This window comes from Macaca fascicularis, chromosome 7, assembly GCF_037993035.2.
Source record: "Macaca fascicularis isolate 582-1 chromosome 7, T2T-MFA8v1.1".
Classification (NCBI taxonomy): Eukaryota; Metazoa; Chordata; class Mammalia; order Primates; family Cercopithecidae; genus Macaca; species Macaca fascicularis.
In genome coordinates this window covers 16,591,098-16,614,651 of record NC_088381.1, presented here as the reverse complement: position 1 = coordinate 16,614,651, position 23,554 = coordinate 16,591,098, and the positions used below count along the sequence as shown (strand labels likewise).

At 53.2% G+C, this 23,554-nt stretch overlaps 1 protein-coding gene across 1 annotated transcript; it reads left to right on the top strand.

The window, feature by feature from the left end:
- The first annotated feature begins 1,224 nt into the window (after window positions 1–1,224).
- On the top strand, window positions 1,225–22,439 carry BMF (Bcl2 modifying factor). Its single transcript, XM_015452635.3, is given in 6 exon segments — window positions 1,225–1,364; window positions 1,751–1,789; window positions 1,792–1,878; window positions 4,070–4,366; window positions 5,835–5,995; window positions 18,443–22,439. Coding segments are annotated over 6 exon segments (810 nt in total). The 5' UTR covers window positions 1,225–1,240; the 3' UTR covers window positions 18,545–22,439.
- The last annotated feature ends 1,115 nt before the right edge of the window (window positions 22,440–23,554 follow it).

Sequence of the window (23,554 nt, the reverse complement as noted above, 5' to 3'; positions counted from 1 at the left end):
CCCAGGCTGGAGTGCGGTGGCGCTATCTCGGCCCACTGCATCCTTCGCCTCCTGGGTTCAAGCAATTCTCCTGCCTCAGCCTCCCAAGTAGCGGGGATTACAGGCATGCGCCACCATGCCTGGCTGATTTTTGTATTTTTAGTAGAGACAGGGTTTCGCCCTGTTGGCCAGGCTGGTCTCCAACTGCTGAGCTCAAGTGAACCACCCGCCTTGCCTAGGCCTCCCAGTTGGGACTACAGGCGTGAGCCACGTGCATCTGGTTTTCCTTATTGAAAAATATTTCCCATTCAATTTAAAAGCTGTCTCCCTGAGGCCTTCTCCAGCCTTTGTATTCTGAATTTTTCTGCATTCCTCAATAGTCATTATCCTTGGAACGGATACAATTCCTATGACTTTTCACTATTTTCAGGGCTACCTCTCCTAGTAGACTGTAAGCTCCTTGAGGGCAGACGCCAGGTTTCTGGCACTCAGCCCAGTATCTGGCACAGAGTAGGTGCTCGGTAAATGTCTGTGAAGTAGCCTACAGATTCCCTTGCACGGTCTGCAGGACATGTTGCTCTCCTGGCAGCACCAGCACAATCTCTAAACGCTGCCATATGCGAGATATGTGTCAACCGCTCAAGCAGCCCCTGCCTTCTTGAGCGCTCCTCTTCTCAGCCAGATCCTTATTTTGCCAGTGCCCACTATGCCCAGTCAAGAAGAGGACCTAAGGGTTCCTCTGGATGTGTTTGTTTCAAACACACCTTCAGCTTTGGGGCTGCAGTTTTCTTCTGACCTGCTCGGCAGGCGGGAGGGAGCTTTCCCCTGAAGCTGGGATCCCACAGGGACCCGCACCCTGCACCCTGCACCCACTGGACGCATCAGCCTCATCAAAAAACTCCCCGCCTCCTTCCCCCCTCCCTTTCTGGACGCGCAGCAATTATTCTGCCCATTCCCGTGAAAAAGAAGACAAAAGTTACTTTGGCGCCCCCTCTCCGACACCTAATAGAGGATTCAGGGACTCTCTGGCGCTTCCAGAGCCTGTATTAGGGACAGAATCCGCGCTGGCGACGGCGCTCCAACTGCGCTTCTGGCGACGGTCGGAATTTTGCTCGGTCCCTTGCAATGTTTCCAAGGGAAGGTTCGTACATTCGTGACCGTCCCTGGCAGCTGCCCAGCCCGGGACTTGGCGCTTCACTCGCCATTGGCCAGTCCTCGGCGTGACGCGCAGGGGGGCGGGGCCTCATCAGCTGTTTGCGGGATGCCCCGAGCGGGCGTATTTTGGAAACAATACCGCACCGTGCGGAGTGGCCTCCTCCCGCCCCGGCCCGCGCCCGCTATCGCCGCCGCCCCTGCCTGCGCCTCCCGCCTCCTGCCGCAGCCCGGTGAGCGCCCGGGTGGCGGCCGGGGTCCGGGCGGAGTTGGATCGCAGCTCCCTGGGGAAGTGGGGAGCGGAGTCGCGCTGCGCATGGGGGCCCGGGAAGGGTTTGGGCTGCGGGCGTCTGGGGTGACCATGAAGAACTGGGGCCCTGGGGTGAGAGAACGGGGTGCAGAACCCACAGCTGGGTGCGCTGCTCCAAGAGGGAACTTGGGGGTAGCATTTGGGACTCGAAGGAGTTGGGTCCAGGTAGGCAGGGGAACCTGAGGTGCACTGCTGAGCAGACCTGGGCGCCCGAGAACGGCCCAGCCTCTGGGTCTGACTTTGGGGTAGAACAGGAATTGTGGGGCATCCTGCCTCCCTGCGGAGTCTGAAAGCTTCTCTCCTTAACAGCTGGGCTTTTTCCCTCCTTCCCAATCGAGTCTGGGCGTCAAGCCCCCGAGTGCTCGTCACGCTGGACCCTGGCGCGGAGCCCTGGCATCACGACTCGGAGGCTGAGACTCTCTCCTGGAGTCACCCAGGTCTGGGTGTGGGTGTGTGTGTGTGTGTGTGTGTGTGTGTGTGTGTGTGTGTGTGCGCGCGCGCGCGCCTAGTCACTGTCGAGGCTCTGGGTGTCTGGCTGCTGCCTTCTCCTAAGAGGAGGAGGAGTCTTAAGTTCAGCATCCCTCTTCCAGCCCTTAGGGGCTGGGATGGCTGCAGCGGGGCTTGAGTTCCTGTGCTAGGAATAAAGCATTCCCTGGCCCTGTTCTCAGTGCCCTCCTGCCGCCACTCTGGACATCACCTCTTAAGCTCAGGAGAAAAGGGAGGAAAGGGTTTCTTCACCCTCTCTTAGTTTACCCTTGACCTTGCCCAGCACCCCTCCAGAGGCGCCCACCTACAAGCAAGCCACCTACAGTTTGTGGAGCCTGAGAGGGGTCCCCGGGGCTTGCAGAGCCACACCTTCTGGCTGCACCTCCCCCACTGTCCAGTCCAGGCAAGGGTTGAACTTTGGGGCTTTGCTGGGAGGGGGAGGGGAAGGTGATAGGCTTCAAAGGAAAAACCAAGACAATGACCCCTGCTTGTGATTGGCTTTGAGGGCCCCTTCTTAGGTCGGGATTGCCAGCCTGAGAAGAGGAGGCTGGAGAGCTGGAGGGGAGCCCCTGCCAGGTGACTGGCAGGACAGCACTTGGTCCTTTCATCAGGAAATTTTGTTTCCTGTTGTTAATAAGCTGGAGTGCACCCCCTACCCCCCTCCCCATACACACACACACACACACACACACACACACACACTTGGGAAACACTGTCCAAAGAACACCACGTGCCTGCTTGCCATCCTAGCAGGCATCTCTTCACTCTCCAGGGAAGAGGACAGAGACAGGACCATAGACAGCTCAGGGACAGGGATGGGATGGGACAAGGGAGGGCCCAAGCAAGCACCTCACAGAGAGCTTGCGTTTGGCAAAGGCAGGATTCTGAATTGAACTGAGATTGTTTTAGCTACTTCCCCAATCCATAGACCATTTGGCATATTCTTCAACGGCAAGGGACTGGGGGACAGAACCCCCAGGAATCTCCAGTTGAGTCTGACAAGAATGAAATTCATCCCTTTATCCGTAGCTGTTCAGGTGGTGGCTGCTTCTGGCTGCTGCTGCAGAGGCCCTAAGGGGCTCCTGGCATGTGTAGGGAGCTGGGTTGGAAGCTTAAGATGCTGAGTAGCTCCAAGCTCAGACTTCCAAGAGCCATCAGGTGGAGCAAGAGGAACTTCTTTATCACCAAGAAACTCATATCAATAACCTGAGTAGTATAGGCAGTGAGTGAGGTCATAGGGAGAGGGCTGAATTTCACTTCCTTCTGTAAGACCAGTTGTACCAGTCTCAGGTTCAGAGCTGGCAGGAGCGGGAGGCTGTGGAAACAAGGATTTGAAATCGTGGAGACTAGTGAGGAAACTTAGTTGGGAGAGGCTGAACCTACCCTCCGGGCCAATTTTGGTGGGCAGACAGCTCACCTCTGCTCAAAGAGAGCTGAGATGGCAGCTGCAATGACTAGCTTGGGTCTTTATCCCCTCTCCCAGGACACACTCTTACCACACTGCAGAGCCTGTTTGTTGTGTTGTGCAAGCAAGGGGTGGAGATTAGAGTAGATGGGCAGCAGGGCGGGGCTTAGAGGTTTGGAGGGAACCTGGCTGCTCTAGGATTGCTGGCTTTTGTTTTTGCTGCTGAGCCTGGAGCTCAGCTCAGACTGAGATAAGAGTTTCCTTGGGACAATGACTGTGTGTGTGTGTGTGTGTACGCGTGCGTGTGTGTGGTGAGCACTGTATGTATAGCCCATCACAGCACCCTTGACAGCAACTTACCAGAGGCTAGTCTTCTTTGTATTTTCCCAGGTACCCTGCATGCATATAGCTGCTGATTCTACTCCTGCTATCGCTCACAACCCTCAGAGTCAAACTTTGTGCCCGGCCTAGGTCAGAAAACGTGATCAGGAAAAAGGGTGGTTCCAGGCGGGCCCAGGGAAGAGGTGTGGAGAGCCCCTGAACATGTAGGCAGCCCACACTTTGGGAGTGAGTGTCACCCTTGGCAGTGCTTTATTACCAGGGTTGTATGTCATCAGTATGTGGTCCGGCCACCTCAAATAAGAAGGGGGAGCACGGAAGAAAGAAGGGGAGGGGAGTCCTTCCAGGTGTGGCCCTGGTGGGGCAGCAGCCCACATGACTGCATTGCCCCCTCACAGGAGAGATGGAGCCATCTCGGTGTGTGGAGGAGCTGGAGGATGATGTGTTCCAGCCGGAGGACGGGGAGCCGGGGTCCCAACCCGGGAGCTCGCTCTCTGCCGATCTGTTTGCCCAGAGCCTACTTGACTGCCCCCTCAGCCGACTTCAGCTCTTCCCTCTCACCCACTGCTGTGGCCCTGGCCTTCGACCCACCAGCCAGGAAGACAAGGCCACCCAGACCCTCGGCCCAGCCTCCCCCAGCCAAGGTGTCATGCTGCCCTGTGGGGTAACTGAGGAACCCCAGCGACTCTTTTACGGTGAGTGCTCTCAGCCTCAAGACTCCTCCCACAGATACTGGGGGAAAAGAGGGGCTTTCCCTCCCCAAACCTGCCCTTTGCTGTTTCCTTCCCCAAAGTGATCGGCGGCGCTGTTGATTCCTTGACTTCCACCTGCTGCCTCTCGGCTTGTTATTCCTCCTCACCTGTGCCTCAGGCCCCCCAGAGGGCAAATTGTCCCCTCCTGGAGGGATCCTTGTGTCCATGGTATCTCCTTTTACATCCTGTGCCCCTTGAGTGGCCAGGTCTTTAGTGTCCTAGCAGTGACTTGCCTACTATGAAGTGGCTCCTCTTGCCCTGGAGAAGGCTGGGGGATCTGTGACCGGCTGTTGACAATGAAGGGGGAAAACCCAGCTGGTTCTGGGAGGGAGGGTTCCCAAAGGCAGAAGGTGGCCCCCAGTTGTCACTTGGGACTTTCTGTGTGTGAAGGGGAAACTGGAGAAAGAGGTTGGGCCGGCCTGGGCCCAATGCCAGCAGAGGGGATGCTTCCAAGGCTAAGACAAGACCCCTTCATTTGTGGGCTTAAATAGTTTGTTTTGTGAGAAATATGCCCTCCTCTGGCAAAAGGGCAGGTTAGACGGTCTGTTTTCTTCTATTAGCACTGCAGCTTATGGAGGGAGGGTAAAGGCTAGGAGGCTGGCTTACTGTGTCTGACGAGCAGATTGAGGAGACACTGCAGTCACTCCCAGAGGGAACTGCCCCTGAGGGCAGTTCTGGCAAAGGGGTTCTGGCGGGCGTCTGAGAAGCTGGATGAGGCGGGCAGGCGGGGAAGAGGGAAAGGAGCGAGGAGGCCGGCGGACTGGCGCCCCTAGCGGTGGCTCTAACGCGTGCACTCGGTGAGTGTGGAGCGCTGGTCTGGAGGTCTTGCCTGGGGCTGTCTCCAGAGAGGAACTTGGCAGCTCCGTGCGTCTCAGGAGTTTTCCCTGCCTCGTTTTTGTGCTGCTGCCCAGGAGCTTCGGGAGACTAGCATTTCTCTACTTCACTAAAAAAGTGGAGACACTTTTTTGATTTTTTCTTTCTCTGCCCCTTACTTTGCTCAACCCAGAAACTGGAGAGGTACCTCCAGTGCTTTTCCAGAGAAGAGCTTCAACCTGCTACTACGTGAATAACCAACTGTGGTTAAGGGTGGCTTGACAAATAAGGACGGAAGGGGTCATGTTCGCCTGCACACATTACCACCTGCCCTTTGTCATGGCACTGTCGGTGAATGGAGAAGCGAAGGGGAGGCTGGGGCCACTCTCTCTGTTCTCACTTCTGTTCTGCAACTTCTGTGCACTTGGGCAGCAGGCTGTCCCAGCCTGGCAGAGTGCCCTGATAGAGGCAGGCCGGTTCCTATCCTTTCTCATATGAGGATTTACCCTCAGCCTCCGGTCTTGGCCAGGTCAGGCAGGCGTGGGGAGGCCGGAGCAGTTGTGGAGAATGCTGAGATGTGGGTCCTCTATCTTTGCAGGCAATGCTGGCTACCGGCTTCCTCTCCCTGCCAGTTTCCCGGCAGTCTTGCCCATCGGGGAGCAGCCCCCCGAAGGGCAGTGGCAACATCGAGCAGAGGTACAGATTGCCCGAAAGCTTCAGTGCATTGCAGACCAGTTCCACCGGCTCCATGTGCAGCAAGTAGGCACGGGGGTGTAGGGGAGGAGGGTTGAGTCTGCTGGGGCTTGGGGGCCAGGGCCTGCCTGTCTCCTCTTGTCAGCAACTCTGTCTCTGCCAGACCTCAAAGATATGGTCCCAGAGTTTTGGTTCTTGCGGTTGCCATGGGCAGGATGGGCCCAACTGGATGAGCGTCTTGCCCTCATCTCTGAGCTCCACATTGGTAAACTGCCCGCTCTCAACTCATGTTCCATAAGAGCCCTCTGGGGAGAGGCTGCAGTCCCTCCCTGGGAATGGGATGGCTTTCTGCAGCCCTGCTTGACAGCCTGTCTCTTCTTATGGCTGTGGCCCGGGGGTTGCCCCTCACAGACCTAACAGGAAGATTTTCAGGGTGCTGCAGTGAAACCGGGCAGTTGGGGGGTGCCTGGCTAAGGTACAGTGGGAAACGGGTAACCAGGCCAAGGGATGGGGCCTGAGTGGGGGAAAGTGGTGGAACCAGTTGAAACCTGACACTTTCCAGCTGGGGAGGCCGCTCCTCACTGTCTCTGTCTGGGAACCAGGGTCTGGGACTCCAGAGTGTACCTCGGAGAGGCTCCCCAGACCGGCGGCCAGCCGGGCGCTCAGCCGGCAGCCTGGCACCAGCCCCGCCAGGGCGGAGCATCGCGTGTCAGCCGAGCATGTGGCAGAGTCCATCAACAAAGGCGGCGGCTGGCAGGCTCGTGCTGGAGGAGCCCTCTGTGCCATGGACTGGAGGCTGCCCTCCCTGCTCCAGCAGCCGCTGTCTGGGCTGGGCCCCAGGCACTTAACCCTTCCTCTTCAGGCTGGCTTTCTGGATGGCTGCCAAGGCTGGGAGAGGAGCCTGAGGCTGCATCCGTGCTGGTACAGCCACAGCTGAAGCACAGGCATGCCACCTGGAAGCGAACACATTCTGTACTTCTGGGACTGTGTCCCCAGCCCAGCTGGCTCTGTATGTGCGTATGTGTGTCTGACTGTCAGGAAATCAAGGGAATACATAGCTTGACCATGACTGGGCAGACTCTGAGGTGAGACGGGTAGCTGCAGGTGGCCGGAGGAGAGCTATTGGTAATAGTAGGTTGACTTAAGTGTCAAACCATTGCCAGTGCCAGGGGAAGAGGAATTGACCTTGGGTTTCCTAAGAACAGGCCATTGCAGGTTAGCTATGGTTAGTGCCCTCTGCCAAGGAGTTCTGAGGACAGTTTGGGGCTAGGCCTGGGCCTGGTAAGTCCTCCCAGTCCCTTAGTTATCAGGAAGGGAGGGTGGCCCTATGCTTAGATAATAGACTTACGCTCCAGTTCTTATTCTCTCCTTTGATTATTTGGTGGAAACTTGGCTTAGAGTTTCCCCTTCAGTCCATATGTGGACTCGCTCCGATTCTTATTTTCAGTTTCTTGGCCTCCTTCCTGCCCATTCACTCCACCCTGGTTGTACAGGCCTGTGGCTGAGCCCAGCTCACAGCTTCCAGTTCTGGTACTGGAGAGGATGGGAGGACACAGTGGCTGTGGCTCTCCTAGACTCATCTAGAGGGCTCCATGGAAGGCAGCTTGCTTCATTTGCAAAAATCTGATCTCTCTCACCAGTTATTCCCCAGAATATTCCCCCATCCACTGGTGAGCCTCTATAGGCTTGGGAACAGGCTGGGAGCCCTCCCTGGCACAGGACTAGGATACAGTCCTGGGGACCCTCCTAACTTGGTCCTGAACAGGAGGAGGAGGAGGCCCTTCTCCGAAGGTCTGGCCTTGCTTTTTTTTTTTTTTTGAGGCAGAGTTTGACTCTTTCGCCCAGGCTGGAGTAAAGTGGCATGATCTCGGCTCACTGCAACCTCCACCCCCCTGGTTCAAGCGATTCTCCTGCCTCAGCCTCCCGAGTAGCTGGGATGATAGGCGCCCACCACCACGCACAGCTAATTTTTGTACTTTTAGTGAAGATGGGATTTCGCCATGTCAGCCAGGCTGGTCTCGAACTCCTGACCTCAGATGATCCACCTGTCTTGGCCTCTCGAAGTGCTGGGACTACAGGCATGAGCCACTGTGCCCAGCCTTGCCTTGCTTTTTGCTGGTCGGCATCACTTCTCCCAGTTCAGAGCTGCCTCTTTGAGGGCACAGGTTAGTTTTAGACAAGGTGCCGTGCTTTTAGCCACAGCCATCCAAGCTGGGGAGAAGGAGAACTGGAGGAGAGCTTCATGAGAGCCTCCTCTGCCTCACACTTCACTCCACACTGGCTCCCAAGTTCCCTATACCCCTACCCTCCTGCCAGCTACCTACTTCTTCTTACTCCACACTGGCTCCCAAGTTCCTATAGCCCTACCCTCCTGCCAGCTACCTACTTCTTCTTACTTACTACTTACTTCTTACTTCCATACCCCTACCTTCCTGCCAGCTACCTACTTCTTACTTCTTACTTACTTACCTACTCTTCTTACTTACTTACTTATACCCCTACCCTTCTTGCCAGCTACCTACTTCTTCATCTTACTTACTTCTTACTTGCTACCTACTTCTTTACTTACTTGAGTAAAGCTACAATTCATTGCAAGGGTAGGAGGCTGGCCAGTGAGCCCTTTCTAGCTCAAAGAGCTGATTTTCCCAAATTTTCCAGTACAAAGAGCCAGGCTTTTTGTCTTCTCCTTGAGCTGTTCTCCCCAGAGTCTTCTTGCTTTTAACCCCCTCCTCCCCACTGACCCTGCTTATAGACCTTCACCAGGAACTCATCCTGCAGGAAGGGCTAGGGCTGGGGGAGGGGGCTTCAGACAGGTGGAACACTGGTACTCCTGGAGCGTTTCAGTGGCTGGTTTTAAGAAGTGAGTCATTTTCTAAACTTGATTCTTATATAAACTACAATCTAAGATTTCGTATCTAGAAAGTACTGTTGTTACTCCTCCATTCTTATCCTTTATCTTCTTTCCCTATTCCCTTCTCTCACTTTTGCGGGCAGAGAAACTGAGGCAGTGGGAAGGAGGTTGTTTAGGATTTAGTTTCTAGGCTTTGGGTTCAGAGTCACAAAGTCCAAGTTTGAATACCAGCTTTGCCACCTACTAGTTTTCGGGAAGTCACTTGACTTCACTGAGCCTATTTCCTCTTCTATGAATTAGTGCTAATACCACAGAATTTTACTGTGATAATTGAGAAAATACCTATGAGAGTTCGGGACACCTAATAGATGTTCTTTAATGCCTGTTTCCTTCTTTGTGTTTATGATCCTGATCACCCCCCATGTTTGTTCTTGTTGGTTCACAATTCATTTCCCACTCCACCTGGTAGGGGACTCCCTGAGTAGAGCTGCTTCCCCTGAACTTCCCTCCACCTGCCTGGTCCAGAGGAATTAGTGTCCAGACTGATCATTTGTGGACCTTGGCCTTATCGATTTCCCTTCAGGGAAAGACAGTCGTTCCCCATCATTGCGGGCTGGATTGAGAGAGCCAAGGGAGGCAACCCAATAGGCAGATGGGGCTTGAGGAGGCCTGACCACCACCTTTCCCTACATCTGGGATAGTGTCCTGGGGCCAGACAGTGGCCACTGGTCCATAGCTCTGTGGAGAGTGTGAACTCCCCCTTTTAGTCCCTGGTTACAGACCTGAGTTATTTGGTTTTTTTTGCATCAGAATAATCTTCTCCCTTGGAGGTACGGAGCAGAGGGAGGGGGCGTGGTGATGCGATAAAATGGAATTATGGCCAATTGAGTGTATCAGCCTGGCTGCAGATGCAACAGGTTCCAAGTTTCCCTCGGTGTCATTTCACGCAAGCCATCTGCGCTTTCCGCACATTTCCCGAGAGCCTTGCTAGGTGGAAGACTAGCCTGGTTACCCAAGTTATCAGTTCAGGGTGGCTCTTCCAGACCCACAGGCAAAACACTGGAGGCAGAAGGTCAGAGTCAGCAGGGTGCTCCGCCTCAGCTCTGTGTCTCCAAAGCAGCAAGAGAGTTGGAGGCAGAGTGAGTGGAGGTGAAAGCCTTTCCCAACCTCACCGCACATCCCACCTTCCTTTGGCCGGGGCAGGAGTGAAGGTTCCCCTGTTTGCTCCTCTGTAAGCTGACACACTGTGGCAGGGACCCCCGATGGTCTGCTGATAATGACTTATCTTGAGGGTGGTGCTGTGTTGCTTCTGTGTCCAGCTTCTGTGCGAAAGAGCGTGGTACAGATGTGCTTCCTCCCTGAGCCCCTGGGCTGCCCTGGTCAGAAGGTCTGAACCCCAGCTTTCCTGTCCTTGTGCCATGGCCTCCTTCAGCATGAGCCTAAGGAGGGACAGGAAGTGGTATCCCCTCCCCTTGGGAGAGTCTCTTCTGTCCCAGTGGCCCATCATGACATTTGTGGGGGTATTTCTGGGCAATATTAAGAAGCCAAGAATCCTCAAAAACAGTAGTTACTGTAGACAGTCGAATGAGTAAAGCTACAGGAGGGTTGGAATTCTTCATGTTGGAAATGGCTTTTTCACTTGGATCAGGAGTGGCTCCATTCAGAAAAGCCGGGTTTGAAAATTCCCTGAATAGTAATTAGACTTTTTGGCAAATGAAATCTGAGAAAACTTTCAGCCACTCGGTTGAAACCATCTTTAGCTGTAATGTCACAAAAATGATCCTAGACTTGTAGGCAGATCTGTGTTCAAATCCCAGCTCTGCCACTTATAAGTTGTGTGTCCGTGGGCAAATCATTTAATCTCTCCAAGCCTTGATTTCTAATACTTACCTTGCAGAGTTGATGTGAAAGGCCTTTAGGAGTTGTGATACAAATAACTTGTTAAGTCAGGGACAGTTGAGTACTTTTAGAAATATGTTAAAAGATGACTTTAGGATTTTGTTTGTACCTGACTTTGTAATTTGGAGAGCTCTTTTGGAAGTTGTACCCAAGTTGGTGTTTGCATGGTTTATTAACTAGCAGCTTCTCTGCCTAGCAGACTGGATTCTTTGTTCAGGGAGCCCCTGACTGCTTCCTGACACTGGGATTCTCTCGTTATTAGTGGTTTTCTGGAACTCAAGCTGGCTAACTAGGTTGCTCAGGGTCTAGATGGGACAGCCCCGGGCAGGGGCACCAGAGGTTTGCTATAGAGTGAGAAGGGTCCCTAGGAAGCCAGCCTCTGTCCCAGGAGTGGGAGGCCCACCTAGGACGGTGTCAGGGGAAGAATGAGGCTGGGGGAGGGCCTGCGGAGAGCCAGAGTGCGTGAGAGCCAGCGCCAGGGCTGGGGGCCCTGTGTTTGCTCTGTGGCTGGCTCTGTTTATATCGCTCGCTATATTTAGCTTCTGAGTCATCAGCGTGGCAGACTGGAGGCTGAGTTCCCCACACACTCTGCACCTGACTGCTCTCTCTTCCAGGAGAAGGGCTCATAGTTCCGGAGAGTTCATCCCCTCCCCACCAAGGCAGGCCATGGGATGGAAACTGGCTTTTTTTTTTTTTTTTTGGAAAGTGGGTGATGGGAGGAGGGGACTAAGGGAGACACAAAGAAAGAAGGTTAAAGAGAAATATCTGGTCTGCCTTTTGATCCATATCTGGCAGCCAAGAGGTCCTGTTCCATGACCAGAGCACAATCAGTCCGTGTGTGAAGGAGAGGGTTCCAGCTTTCCTCCTTGCCTGGTTTGCCTTGACCTGGTCCTGGACAGGACATGAACAGTCAGCTGAAAAGACCCCAAGTTGAGAGTCAGAACCTGGGGTTATTTTGCATAGCATCATACACACAACAGGCTTGTCCCCCCCAACCCCCTCCCTCTCCCTTCTTTAACCAGGGCACACACCGTCATGCCCTCCTGAGCTCTGCAGAAGTTGCCCAGTAGTTTGATGGAGCTGTTCTCAGCTGGAGGGAAACTAAGGGTCTCGGTAGTTCCTCCCTCCAGGCTGTGGAGGTGCAAAACAAGGGTCTGGGGACATGGGTGGTACAGCACAGCTCTGTCCCCCACCCGTACCCCTCAACCCCCAGTGGCTGGAGCCAGTGTCTGCCAGTTGTGTTAGAGGAAGCCTTGCCATCTTCCACTGAGAGCTGGCTGGCTTCAGACTGCTCTTGTCCTTAGAGCATCTATGGGCGTGGCCATGGTGGCTTCACCGTTCTGTTAACACTGCTGGCTGGGCTGAAGAAGCTCTTGGCAAGGAGCCTTTTTTTCCTTTTCCATTTTGCCACATTGCTTGCTCCTCGGGCCTCTGGGTCAGAAGCAGTCTGAGGCAGTGGGCCCACTGGTCCCAAGGGTTGCCCTCTGGGTTTCAGAATCCTTGGCTTAGCCTGGCAGCCTAGAATCCTGAGCCCCATGGCCTGTGGCTGCGGTGGCCAGTCTCAAAGCAGACGTCAGGGATCTCCAAGGGGCTTCATGAGTCCACCGGGAAGACGGTGCTCCCCAGGCAGGCCCTGTTGCACAGCATGTTGAGAGAAGTGCTCTGCAAAGCCAGTGGGTCCCAGGTTTTCCTTGTGCTCCCCAGGGAAGAAGGAGCCTGCTCATTGCTGCCCCCAGGCCCGGTGCTTCGTGTATATTTTTCTCATGTCATCACCACAGCAACCTTGTACTTTTAGACGCCATTGTCCCTGTGTTGTAGGAAACTGAGGCTCGGAGAAGTGAGGTAACATGCTTAAGTCACACTATAGTTTGCTGAGCTAGGCGCCATACAGATTTGATGGATTCTGGAACCATGGTCCAACCGCCCTATACCTGCTACCCAGCAATCACATTCCAGAAAACAACGGTACAAGGGAGCACGCATTTGCTGCCTCAACCCACTCTGCCTCATGTGATACTTAGCTCTGTGTTCTTGTTCTTCTCCCCATTATATTGTAAAACAATTGAGAACCAAGTTTATATTTTAGTCATCTTTGTATCCACATAACTCTTAGCTCAGTTGGGTGCTTGGTAGCTCAGTTAGGTGCTTGGTAGCTCAGTTGGGTGCTTGGTAGTTCAGTTAGGTGCTTGGTAGCTCAGTTGGGTGCTTGGTAGCTCAGTTGGTGCTTGGTAGCTCAATTAGGTGCTTGGTAGCTCAGTTGGTGCTTGGTAGCTCAGTTAGGTGCTTGGTAGCTCAGGTGCTTCGTGGCTCAGCTGGGTGCTTGGTAGCTCAGCTGGGTGCTTGGTAGCTCAGCTCGGTGCTTGGTAGCTCAGTTGGGTGCTTGGTAGCTCAGTTAGGTGCTTGGTAGCTCAGTTGGGTGCTTGGTAGCTCAGTTAGGTGCTTGGTAGCTCAATTAGGTGCTTGGTGGCTCAGTTGGGTGCTTGATTAAAATGTGCTGATTTCAACAGAAAACATCTTCCTAGCTTCTTTCAAGTGGAATTTTCCAAAAGTCTCTCTTATCTCAGTGTTCCTGTTCTCAACTGCAAGGATCTTTCCTTCAGCCCTGGCCTGAGTAGGTTTAGAGAATGACAGGGAAAAGGGAAGAGGGAGGAAAACTTCACATCGTAGACTGTGTACCTTCCCCTTGAGTATAGACAATTCTGCATTTTGAAGAGATGGAGTGTGCTTTCAGATCATGGTCTGAAGTTGTAATTTCAGACCAGTTTTAGCTTTATTTCTGTTTGATCTTCAGTTAGCTCTGCCTCTGAAAGGTTTATTTTTTTCTGGTCTACAGCATCCTTACTAAATAGTTAATGATCTGGAAACAATGTCTTTAAATATACTAGGGGAGCAGATCAGTGGTGATTTGCTTTGAAAAGGTAATACAATTTTCATAATGCGAATAAACACACTGCAAAATTTTAGTGAAAGAACATAGCTTTGGAGTCAGAAGTCAGAGCCTCAAATAACACCCCTCCCAACTAACTTGGGATGACTTTTCTGAGCCATTGTTTCCATGGCTCTAGAATGGGTTGATAATACCTGCTCTTCCTATTGTGAGGATCACATGAGAAGAAAGGAAAGTGCTCTGTTCTATATCTCAGATATTATAAGTTGCTCTCTGTTTGGTAAATTTGCATTCTGTGAGTTAGGTTCTTTTAGAGCTGCACACGGCTTGGCTTTGCTTCTTCCTCTGATGCTTTGGGGTGACTTAGCTCTAGCTGGAGCATCTGGAACACTGGTGACACACAAAGCCCCCAGAGGGTGTGAATTGGATCTGAAAGGGGGAGAGGCAGAGGGAGATTCTTATCCAGGGAGCGTAGGGAACATGCTTTGTGCTTAGGGCAGAGGCTGTGTGGGATGAAACAGAGTTTGATTTATGTAGTCCAACCTTGTCAGACACCACAGCCAGCTCTTTAGAGGGAAAAAAAAAAAAAAAAAAAAGGAGGCCTTTTACTAGTTGGGCCTCTCCCCAGGTGAGAGGCTGATACTATGACAGAAAGTACATCTTTAGACCTGGCCAGACATCAGTTGTTGCTGGCCTCAGACAAGTGGGTTATCTTTCAGGGCTGACTCCTCTGTAGTCGGTCCAGCGTGCCCTTGTTGAGTGCCTACTGTATGCCTTCCATGTTCCCCTTTATACAGGATGAGCAGCTGTGCGTTCAGGCATAGGGTGTTGCACACAGTAGGGATGGAAACATTTGTCAGCTGACTGCCTTCATCCCCTGACCCCGGCAAGAAAATGAGACTGGGCCAAAGAAGGGGCACGGGGCTCTGACGCCTGGCTGCGCTCTCTTCACTGAAGAGAACACTGTGATCTACCATGTTAGGACGCCTGCCCTGGGGGCGTTGACCTCTGTTCATTCCCTCCATGCCTTGGCCCTGGCTTCTAAATCATGTGAGTCTGAGGGCTCTAGGGTGAGCTTCTGCTCCCCTGTATCCCAGCCCCCACCCTTGGGTCACCCCGACTGTGTATTCTGGGAACCCCCATTCTGTGAGGGGTGCCCTAGCTGAGTCTAGGAGAGCAGGCCTGGTTCTGCGGGTCTGCCCTCGTTGATCTCAGATTGTGCACCGGGTGCTGTGCCAGGTGCCTGAGGGGCAGAGGCCAAGTGCACTCATTCCTGGTTCCCCTTCCTTGTCCCCTTCTCCTCCATATCCTCCTGTGGAAGGACCCACCTTCTCTGGTGTTTTGGTGTCTTTGTGTTCTTAGTCCTGTTCGGTGAAGGCCGACTTCCTTCCTCCTCACCGTCTCTCCCACTGGCCTCCCTTCAAGCCCTTTTGCTTTCCTTTCTAGTCAGGCCCTTTTGTTAAACTTTTAGGAAAGATTTTATTTATTGTTGTATTTTGTAATCAGGGCATTCTTTGATTCTCTTGGTTTCCTCGTGGAAAAGGGTCTTGTGAGGGCTGCCCTGAGGCAGGAGAAGGCCAAAGGGAGCCTGTGTGGTATCTGCTTATAGTCGAGAGAGGGCTCCTGGGCCCATGGGTGGTTCCCAGGCCCTACACCCGGCTGACAGAATTCAGTTGTTGGAGCTCTGAGTTATAATCCTGAAGGTAGTTGTGGATGACTAACTCCTTAGGGTTGGAGAGCACCTCTGTGGTTTCCAAAAGGCTGTGGCCTGGCTGCCACAGAACCACCTGGGCAGGATTGACCTTTGGCTTGGCCAATGGATAAGACATTACTTTGGTGGGAAGAGATCGAAAGGCACTGGAGAGAACACCAACACGTGAAGTGTTTTCTTCTAGGCTGTTGGATCATGAGTGACTTTATTTCCTCCTCTGTAATGTCTTGTATTTTCCAATATTTCCACAATTAACATGTATTGCTTGTATGATTAAAATACACAATAAATGATTTCTGATCTCTAAAATGTCACCCAGGGAGCTTGTTCAGTACACAGATTCCTGGGACCCTTCCATGAAATTCTGACCCGGTGGGTCTGGGAGAGGCCTGGAGACTGTACTTACAACAGCACCTCAGCTGGCTTAGTGACACAGTTGGGTTTATAAACCGTTGATCTAGTACAATACCTGCATTTTCCTTATAAGCCAAGAGGGAACTCATGAGCAGGTTGATGGGAGATCCACCCCTAAAGCCAGGTCCTCTGATTCTTTGTCCCTGGGGATCCATACACCATAGAGCCTTCCTTGCCAATTCATGAGCCCTAAGGACTGTCACACACAGAGGCCTGGAAACTAGATGCTTCCCAAGGGCCGGCCATGTACCCTGCTTCCTGTGCCTAGGCCTGCCTGGGTCCCCTGCAGGACCTCAGTCTTCCTGTCTGAAAGCTCTCTCTGGCCCACAGCTGCTTCTCAGTCCCCCAGCACTCCCAGATGATGGAGTCTGTGCCTCATCTTCAGAGATCTCAAGTTGCCCGGGCAGTAGATGGCCTCCATTAGTGGAATTTGGGAGAAACTGAAACATACAGAGATGGGAATCGCCCCAGCCCCAAATCATAGAATTCTCACCTGCTTTCCTTGGCCATTGAGCTGTTTTGAGATGATTTAGTGAAGGGGAGGCTAGAGGGTCTGCTTTGTATAAAGAAAGGTAGTGGCACTCTGAGCACAGTGATAATGGGAAGGGACATTGCTCTAGGGCCAGATGGCCTAGGTTTAGTCCAGTCCCTGCCACTTAAACTAGCTGTGTGGTAGCTACGTAATGAGCATGATAATGTGCCTCAAAATCACCTGGGGAATCTTCCGATGCGGGGTCTGCGTTTCCAGGCTGCTCTCTGATGATGCCGAGGCTGCTAGTCCATGGACCACCCTTTGAGAAGCAAGGATGCAGAACACACAGAACAGAGCCTGGCTCCTCCCCATCCCCCGCTGCCGCCCTACCCCACGTTGCTATGATGGTGATGATTGTTCTTGCCACCAGTCTTCTCAGACAAGCACCTGAGGAGCTCTGGAATTCCAGCAGACTGGCCTTTCCAGGGCTGTGTCTGCTCCTGGATTCTCCTCTTGTTCGGCCACATGACCTCTGCACCTGTCTCGGGCAGCAGCTGGGGAGGGGAGGAGAGGGGTCTTTGGCCCAGCTGCCGCAGGCCCGAGGCTTTGGGTTTGCAGCTGAGTCCATTTTCACGCTGTTTTACTCTAACCAGATTTTGTTAAGCCGGGTGTGTTTCCTCTTTTTACTCATCTTTGTTTACAAAACACGAGGAAGCCATCCATCTCCCCACCCGCTGTCTGCCAGGCCTCTTCTGTGGCACGCCCGATTTCCCTTCCCCTCCAAGCAGGAGCTGTGTCTCCATTTTGCTGGCTTGTTTTCCAGGCTCTTCCACGGGGGAAGGAGGAATGCCGTTGCCATGGACCGGGGCACTCTGTGTTCACCTGGGTTGTCAGGCCCGAGGCCAGCTGCCTGGATGCCTCTCTTTTTGTGGCCTAGGGCAGCATGGAGGGGAAGCCGGCAACCTGCATGGTGGCCCTGGGAGAGGTCAGGGAGGCCGGGGCTGGACGGAACCTGGAAGCTCTGGGAGTCCAGGCAACCTGGGTCCCCTTTCCAGCTGTGCCACTGGCTTCTTCTCTCCTCAACTCATCTGACCGGAGTAGTTGCCTGGTGGGGGCTGGTGCTGTGGTTGAAGACAGTTTAAGAGAGGGCTCCAGCTCCCCCGGACACCTCATGTAAACTTGCTTGCTGACGGGGCCACTGAAGTAATCCAAGTCCAGCCCGTGCTGGCTCCTTTCTGCACACTAGGTTTTTATTCCCCTGTCCACTGAGAACCCTGTGGAGAGGCCCCCGCCCAGTCCTCCTGCCCTGGCAGACAAAGAGAGAACAAAGACCGCCTCTTCCAGCACCCCTCAGTTTCTCCTCCCCCCCCCGCCCCGCCCGGGCCTCTCCTGGGAAATGGTACCTGCGTGGGCAGGGCACCAGCCCCAATCTGGTGAGCCACTGACCCCTGAACTTTGCCCCTAGCTTCCCAGCCTGACAGTAGGACCTGGGATAACCTCCAGAGCATAGTATATATTCTTTGTTTTTGTTTTGTTTTCAAGTATGTTCTTGCTTAACGTTTAATTGGCTCCAGTCAGTAGGAGAGTGCTCCAAGAGGGATTATTTATGGCTTACTGTCAAGAGCATCTATAAAAAGGGCAGCACCGAGCTGGAGATGCTGGAGAGGGAGAGCGGGCGGGCGCACAAGAGTGTGTGTGTGTGTGTGTGTGTGTGAGAGAGTCTGTGTGTGTGCGTGTTTGCACTGGATGAAATCAGATTTTTGCTGCCTCAGCAGTGTGGTTTAAATTGAAGATTAACCCTTTGACCTTCACAGTGTCAAATCACTTGCAGATGGAGGCCCCCCCTTCCCCCTTGTTCTCTATGTTACTTTGGAGTCGGGGGAGAGAGGGGGGCACTTCTTCTCTTTCTGAAGCCAGTTCGTTGTTCATGCAGCTGAGGTTTGAGGGGCTCGGGAGCCAATCTGATTAAAAGCAGCACTTGGCTAAACTCTGGAAAATCCTGCAAGCAGGGGAAAAAGCTTAATCCTCTTGTGCATAGTGCATATAGAGCCTAGTCTTTTCTTTTTAATGTTAAAACTGCAATTGTTTTTGGAGAACTCTACTATCTCCTCCACATGGCAGTGTCTCTTTCGCCTCCCCCCCTCCCTGCTGTGGGCTGTACTGATAGGATTAAAGTGCCAGCCGTGAGACTTGGAGATCTGAACTTTTATTGGAAATGAGAGGGAGTCGTCTAAGGTTGTGTTTGGGAGTTATGTTGGTCTTTTTTTTTCTCCCTTCAGCACCAGCAGAACCGAAATCGCGTGTGGTGGCAGATCCTCCTCTTCCTGCACAACCTTGCTTTGAATGGAGAAGAGAACAGGAACGGGGCGGGCCCTAGGTGAGGCTGGGCTGCCCGCTTCACATGGGGCACCAGGAACACCGTCAGGAAGGACATCGGGCAGGACTGACACTGTGTCTTGTGAAGTTGTTTTTTTGTTGTTATTTTGCGTTTTAATTTTTTTACATTTCTCCCTGTGTGTACATACAACATACTGAAGTGGGACCTTCTTTCTCTGTCAGGCCCCTGACCTGGAATGGGGCTGTTGTCAAACCCTGTTGAAGGGGAGGCTGATGTGTCTGTGATGGTGAGAATTCCCAAGGCCTCTGACAAGTAGATTCTTCGACCGAGGAATCTACCGGTTGTCGAAGATGATCCGTTAGTGATGTTCTCTGGGAAGTGGACTGTGGTTTTTCCAGAGGAACTCAGTTAAGAAATCGAGTGGATTAGACTCCCAGTTCCACCACACTTTTGAGCCTTCCACTGTGGATGGGGACCATGATCCTGATGGGCACATTGCTTTAACCCAGCAGGGCCTCGGCCAGGGGCTTTCCACTTGAGGATAGCAGCTTCACTAGGCTGGCCGGCCAGCTGCACATCTGTCTGGTTCTCACTTGCCCCAGCCAGTACCTGCTCCAAGGGCTCAAGGATTCCTGGCCAGCTCCTGTCAGACCTCAGGGAGGGCTGGGTTTCTCTAAGGACCCCTCACACATGTCGCAAAATGAACCAGACTTCTGGCTAGGCCTCAAAACTGACTTGGTCCCCCTTGGAGGCCCCAGGATTGGTCCTGAGGTACAGAGCCACTGCCACCACTGGCGGCCTGGGACCAGCTGGGTGTCAGCCACGGATGAGCTGAATAGCCAGTCAGCGTGCTGCTGCCGGCAGCCTGTGCCTTCGTTGGCTCTTCTTTCAAAAGACCCCACCGACAGACCGCATTCCACCCCCAGCATCAGCACCGAGGGACATCAGGGGGCAGGTTTGCAGTGGGGCTGGAAAATGTGGTGGCTGCTCCACCGTAAGAATCAGCCCTAGCGGACCCCAGACCCTTTGGTTTCCTTGGAAACAACATACCTCTTCCCCCTCATCCCCAATCATTTTTCACACCTAGTGGGATACAGAAGAAGCCAGGACAGTGGCTTTGCCAGCTGAGAAGTGACTTTTAGAGTCACAGATAATGATTAGAGTGGGGAACCGTCAAAGCTGGGTACACACTTCCTGTCTTCCTCCAGCTTCCAGCTAGGCTGGAAGGGCCTGCTCTGGAAGCAGCAGGATCACAGCTGCCTCTACATGTCTTCCCTTCTCTCCCTGCTGCGGCACTTATGGAGAGGATCTAAAGCAGCCGGTGTGGCAGCTCCAATAGCAGGCGCGGGGAATCTGTTAACCAGACGCTGGAAGCTAAATTATAACTTTTGCATCTGTGAGAAAAGACAACATTGGTGCTAACAGTGAAGTAAGGCCCAAAGAAAAGACGGCTTCCCTGGACAAAGAAGACCTCAGGGCTACCCAAGGAAATAGGAAGAGTCCAGAGCAGACTCTCAAATCTGAACAAGCCCAAGCTCTTCCAGTTCTGAAGAGAGGAGGTCTTCAGTACTATTGAAGGAGACGTTGATCTTCTGGATGTACAGTTGTGCAGGTTGTTCACTGCACAAGGGCACCTGCAGAGAGAGCTAATGGAGGCTGGAATTCAGCTTGTGTTCTGCTCACTAAGCTGTGTGCCCTGGTGTGGGGCTACTTCTCCCAAGAAGAAGGGGTGCCTTTCCTGATTTGCACAAAGGTGCCATATGGGCTCACAGCACCCTGGAGGAGAAGGGCCTCAAACTGTGCGTGTAAGCCTTTGTTTTGTTCTGCTCAGATATTCTGGAGATATTACCTCTTCTTGGTCAGAATTCTATTCTCAGGGTGTGTACCATGATTTGTCTGCTAAGAAGACGGGTTCCTGCTCTGCAGAGAAGGAGCCGGGGACCAGCGTGATGAGGACTGGCTCGGGGACACACTGGCCGTTGTGGAATTCGGCCTTCCCTGTGGGTCTCCATACCATTTTATGATGTGTATGGGACATATGTTGTTCTCCCCTGCCTGGATCAAGGTGGTGACAGGCAGGCTGCTGCCGTATGCTTCAGTGGCACACACCAAAAAACCGGGGTTATTTACAGCAGCCACTGTTCACCCCTCTTGGCAGACTCTCCACCTGAGCTCAGTGAGAGAGAAAACGATTTCGATCTTGGTGCTAAGGCAAGGCCATCAGCTTCAGAGACCTTGCTGGGCCCAGGCTGGGTGCCCCGTGGCCTGAGAACTGAGCCCCGACTTTGACAAACCCACCTCAACATCGAGCCTGGGGCAGGTGGAAGGTGGTCTGACTGCACTGTCTCCATATTATGCAAAGCCAGGGCAAAATTTACACCCCTCACTTTTCCCTCTCCCTTCTTCCCCACCAAAAAAAGCACAAAAGACCCAGGAGGTAGCTGGCGGAGTAGCTGGCAGGAAGGAGAAAGGTTCTTTCTGGCTGGTTGTTTTTAATTGGCTTAGTGATCTAGACTGGCCCCTTCCTCCTCTGCCTGTTGAGTTGGCCTAAACATTCCTCAAGTCTAGCCTCAGGAGACCTGCCCCTCCCCCCACCTCCACCCCCTCAGACTCCATCCTCCACCCCCAGGAGCCTGGCTGTCTCTAGCGAGGGGTGGAGAATCAGATTTAGAGGGAGGGAGAGTCTGACCTGGATCCTGACCTGTAACCAGCTGAACACGGTGGAGGCTTTGTGGCTTGCTGAGGGTGGGGGTTGGGAGAGGGCCTGGAAAGCTCCCTCCTCGTGGAAGAAATGCCTGGGAGGCAGGGAAGCCTGATATTCGGGGTCAAAACAGTCCTACCAATTCACGGCGCCCAAGCAGGGGTTTCTAGAAGTTGGTGGACAGATCTGGTGAGGGAACTCCCCAGGCCAGACGTCGGACTCCTGCAGTGAGGGTGGAGGACTCAGCCTGGCCTCTGCCTGGCCTGTTTCAAAGTCCGGGCCACTGGAGCGCTGCTCCCTGGCAGCCTCCTCTTGCTCAGTCCGAGGTGGAAAAGGATCACCTCCCAGTGACCTCCCTCAGCCCCCGGGGAGCAGGTCTGTGTTCAAAGCTATGTGGCAGGCTTGTTTCAAGGGCCAGAGGGGCCCAGCTGCCCCGTCTCTGCCCCTGGCAGCCCAGCCCCATCGCAGGTGGCTCCTGCCTGGGGGTTGTTCGGGACAGTTCTGCCAGGGCCTCCCGGGAAGAGTGCTGTGGATCCGCTGTGACTGTCCTGGACAGCAGGGAGCACGCTACTGCAGTGAGTGCTTCTTTGTGAGGGACTTGATGGGGAGGTGGGGTAGGGAGAAGGGAGGTGGAAGAAGCAGGAAGACTGGTCACCATGGCTCTACAGGCCTTCTGCAAATCAGTGCTGGCCTGGCCTGGAGACAGCTCTCTGTGTGAAGGTGAGGACTTGGAAGCAGGCCATCCTGGCCAGACACCCTAGCAGGAAGGGGCTCACCTGTCACCCTCAGGCAGCCTGAGGGCAGGTGGGGACTTTGAGTCTTGAGGGAATAATGGAGAAAGCTGAGCTCATAGCTGCCCAGCCAACCTCCCAGCTGAAGGTGCTCAGAGCCCTGTGCTGGCTCCCAGGCCTGCACTGCCCCTCTCTCTGTGCAGGTGGCCAGTACCCCTCCCTGCTCTGGGAGCATTGCTAGCCTTCTACCCTATCCCTAGATCCACGGGGGCTGTCGGGGAGACCCAGTGAGAATGTAGCATTTTGTTCATCCCCAGGGTAGCTGCCCTGGGGTCTGGGCACTCTGCCTCTGGGAGAGAGGAAGAAGATAGGGGCCCCATTTTTAAAAAAACTGTACAGAGCCTTTGGCTTTATGTGTTTATGTTCTTCACATGCATATGTGTGTATGTGTGTATATCTTCCCCCCATCAATTGGTACAATTTTTAATAAAATCATTTAAAGCAAATCTGGTCTTTTATTTTTCAAGGTATAAAAATGCAAGAAGATCAGTTAGGAAATTAGAGGCTTCTAGCTTTCTCAGCTGCCAGCCTGAGTGACCCGGAGGCTCTCAGCCTTCGTCATGACTTCCTTTGCCCTCCTGGAGTTGAGAAGAGGGATTCCCACCACACGGTAGGCAGCACAGCAGAGGCCCTACGAGGGGGAAAGATGCAGGCTTTGGACCCAGTTGCCTCCTCCTCCAGCTGAATGATCTTGGGCAAGTTACATCACCTCTCTGAGCCTCCAGTTCTTCCACGTGTGAAATATAACTGTGCCTGCCTTGCCCGATCAAAGGGAATGTGTCAAAAGGGCCTGCCTGCCGCTGGGACTCAGTGATGGAAAGGACCGCAGCAGCGCCTCCCGCACGCACTCCCTCACCCCTCCGTTCCATCAGGGTAACCCCTCAGGAGGCAAGCTAGTCATCGGGGGACTTCCTGGCTTGCATTTCTTTGTGGATTAACAATGTGTCTGATTCAAAGCCGTGATTTAAAACTCTGTGAGTTCTGAAAATCCTTGGGAAAAACTACGCCTGATCCTATCAGCAGTAAGTTGTGAACTGAGGGGCCAACCCGCCCTGCATCTGTTGGGCTCTCCTTGATTTCGGAAGTTGTCAGCTCTCAGATCTAGCCTTGGCCTCCAGTTCCGACCCTCATAGAGGGCTGGAGCTTGTGTGACATTGGATCTTTTGTCCAATCTCTCTGTCTTACGGGTGAGTAAACTGAGGCCCAGAAAGGGGATATAATTTTCTATTTGGATTCTTTAAATAGCTGAGTCAGTCTTGAGGGGGGGCTCACCCCATCCATCTGTTTCCATTTGGGAACTGCACTGCTCATGCCCAGATCTTCAAGTAAGCCAAAACGTATCTATTTTTAATGCCAAATAACTGCCTCTTCTTCTGTAAAGTATGACACTTCCCACCACTCTATATTTGGACGAGGAGGTTTATTTTTACTGGAGCGTGGTATAAGTGGGGCCTGGTGCCATGTCCGGATGTTATTCTACATTTCACTTGCTGGGTTGTAGTGGAGTCCATTAAGCAGTTCCTATGAGGTTCACGGAGGATTAGTAGGTGACTGGTGATAG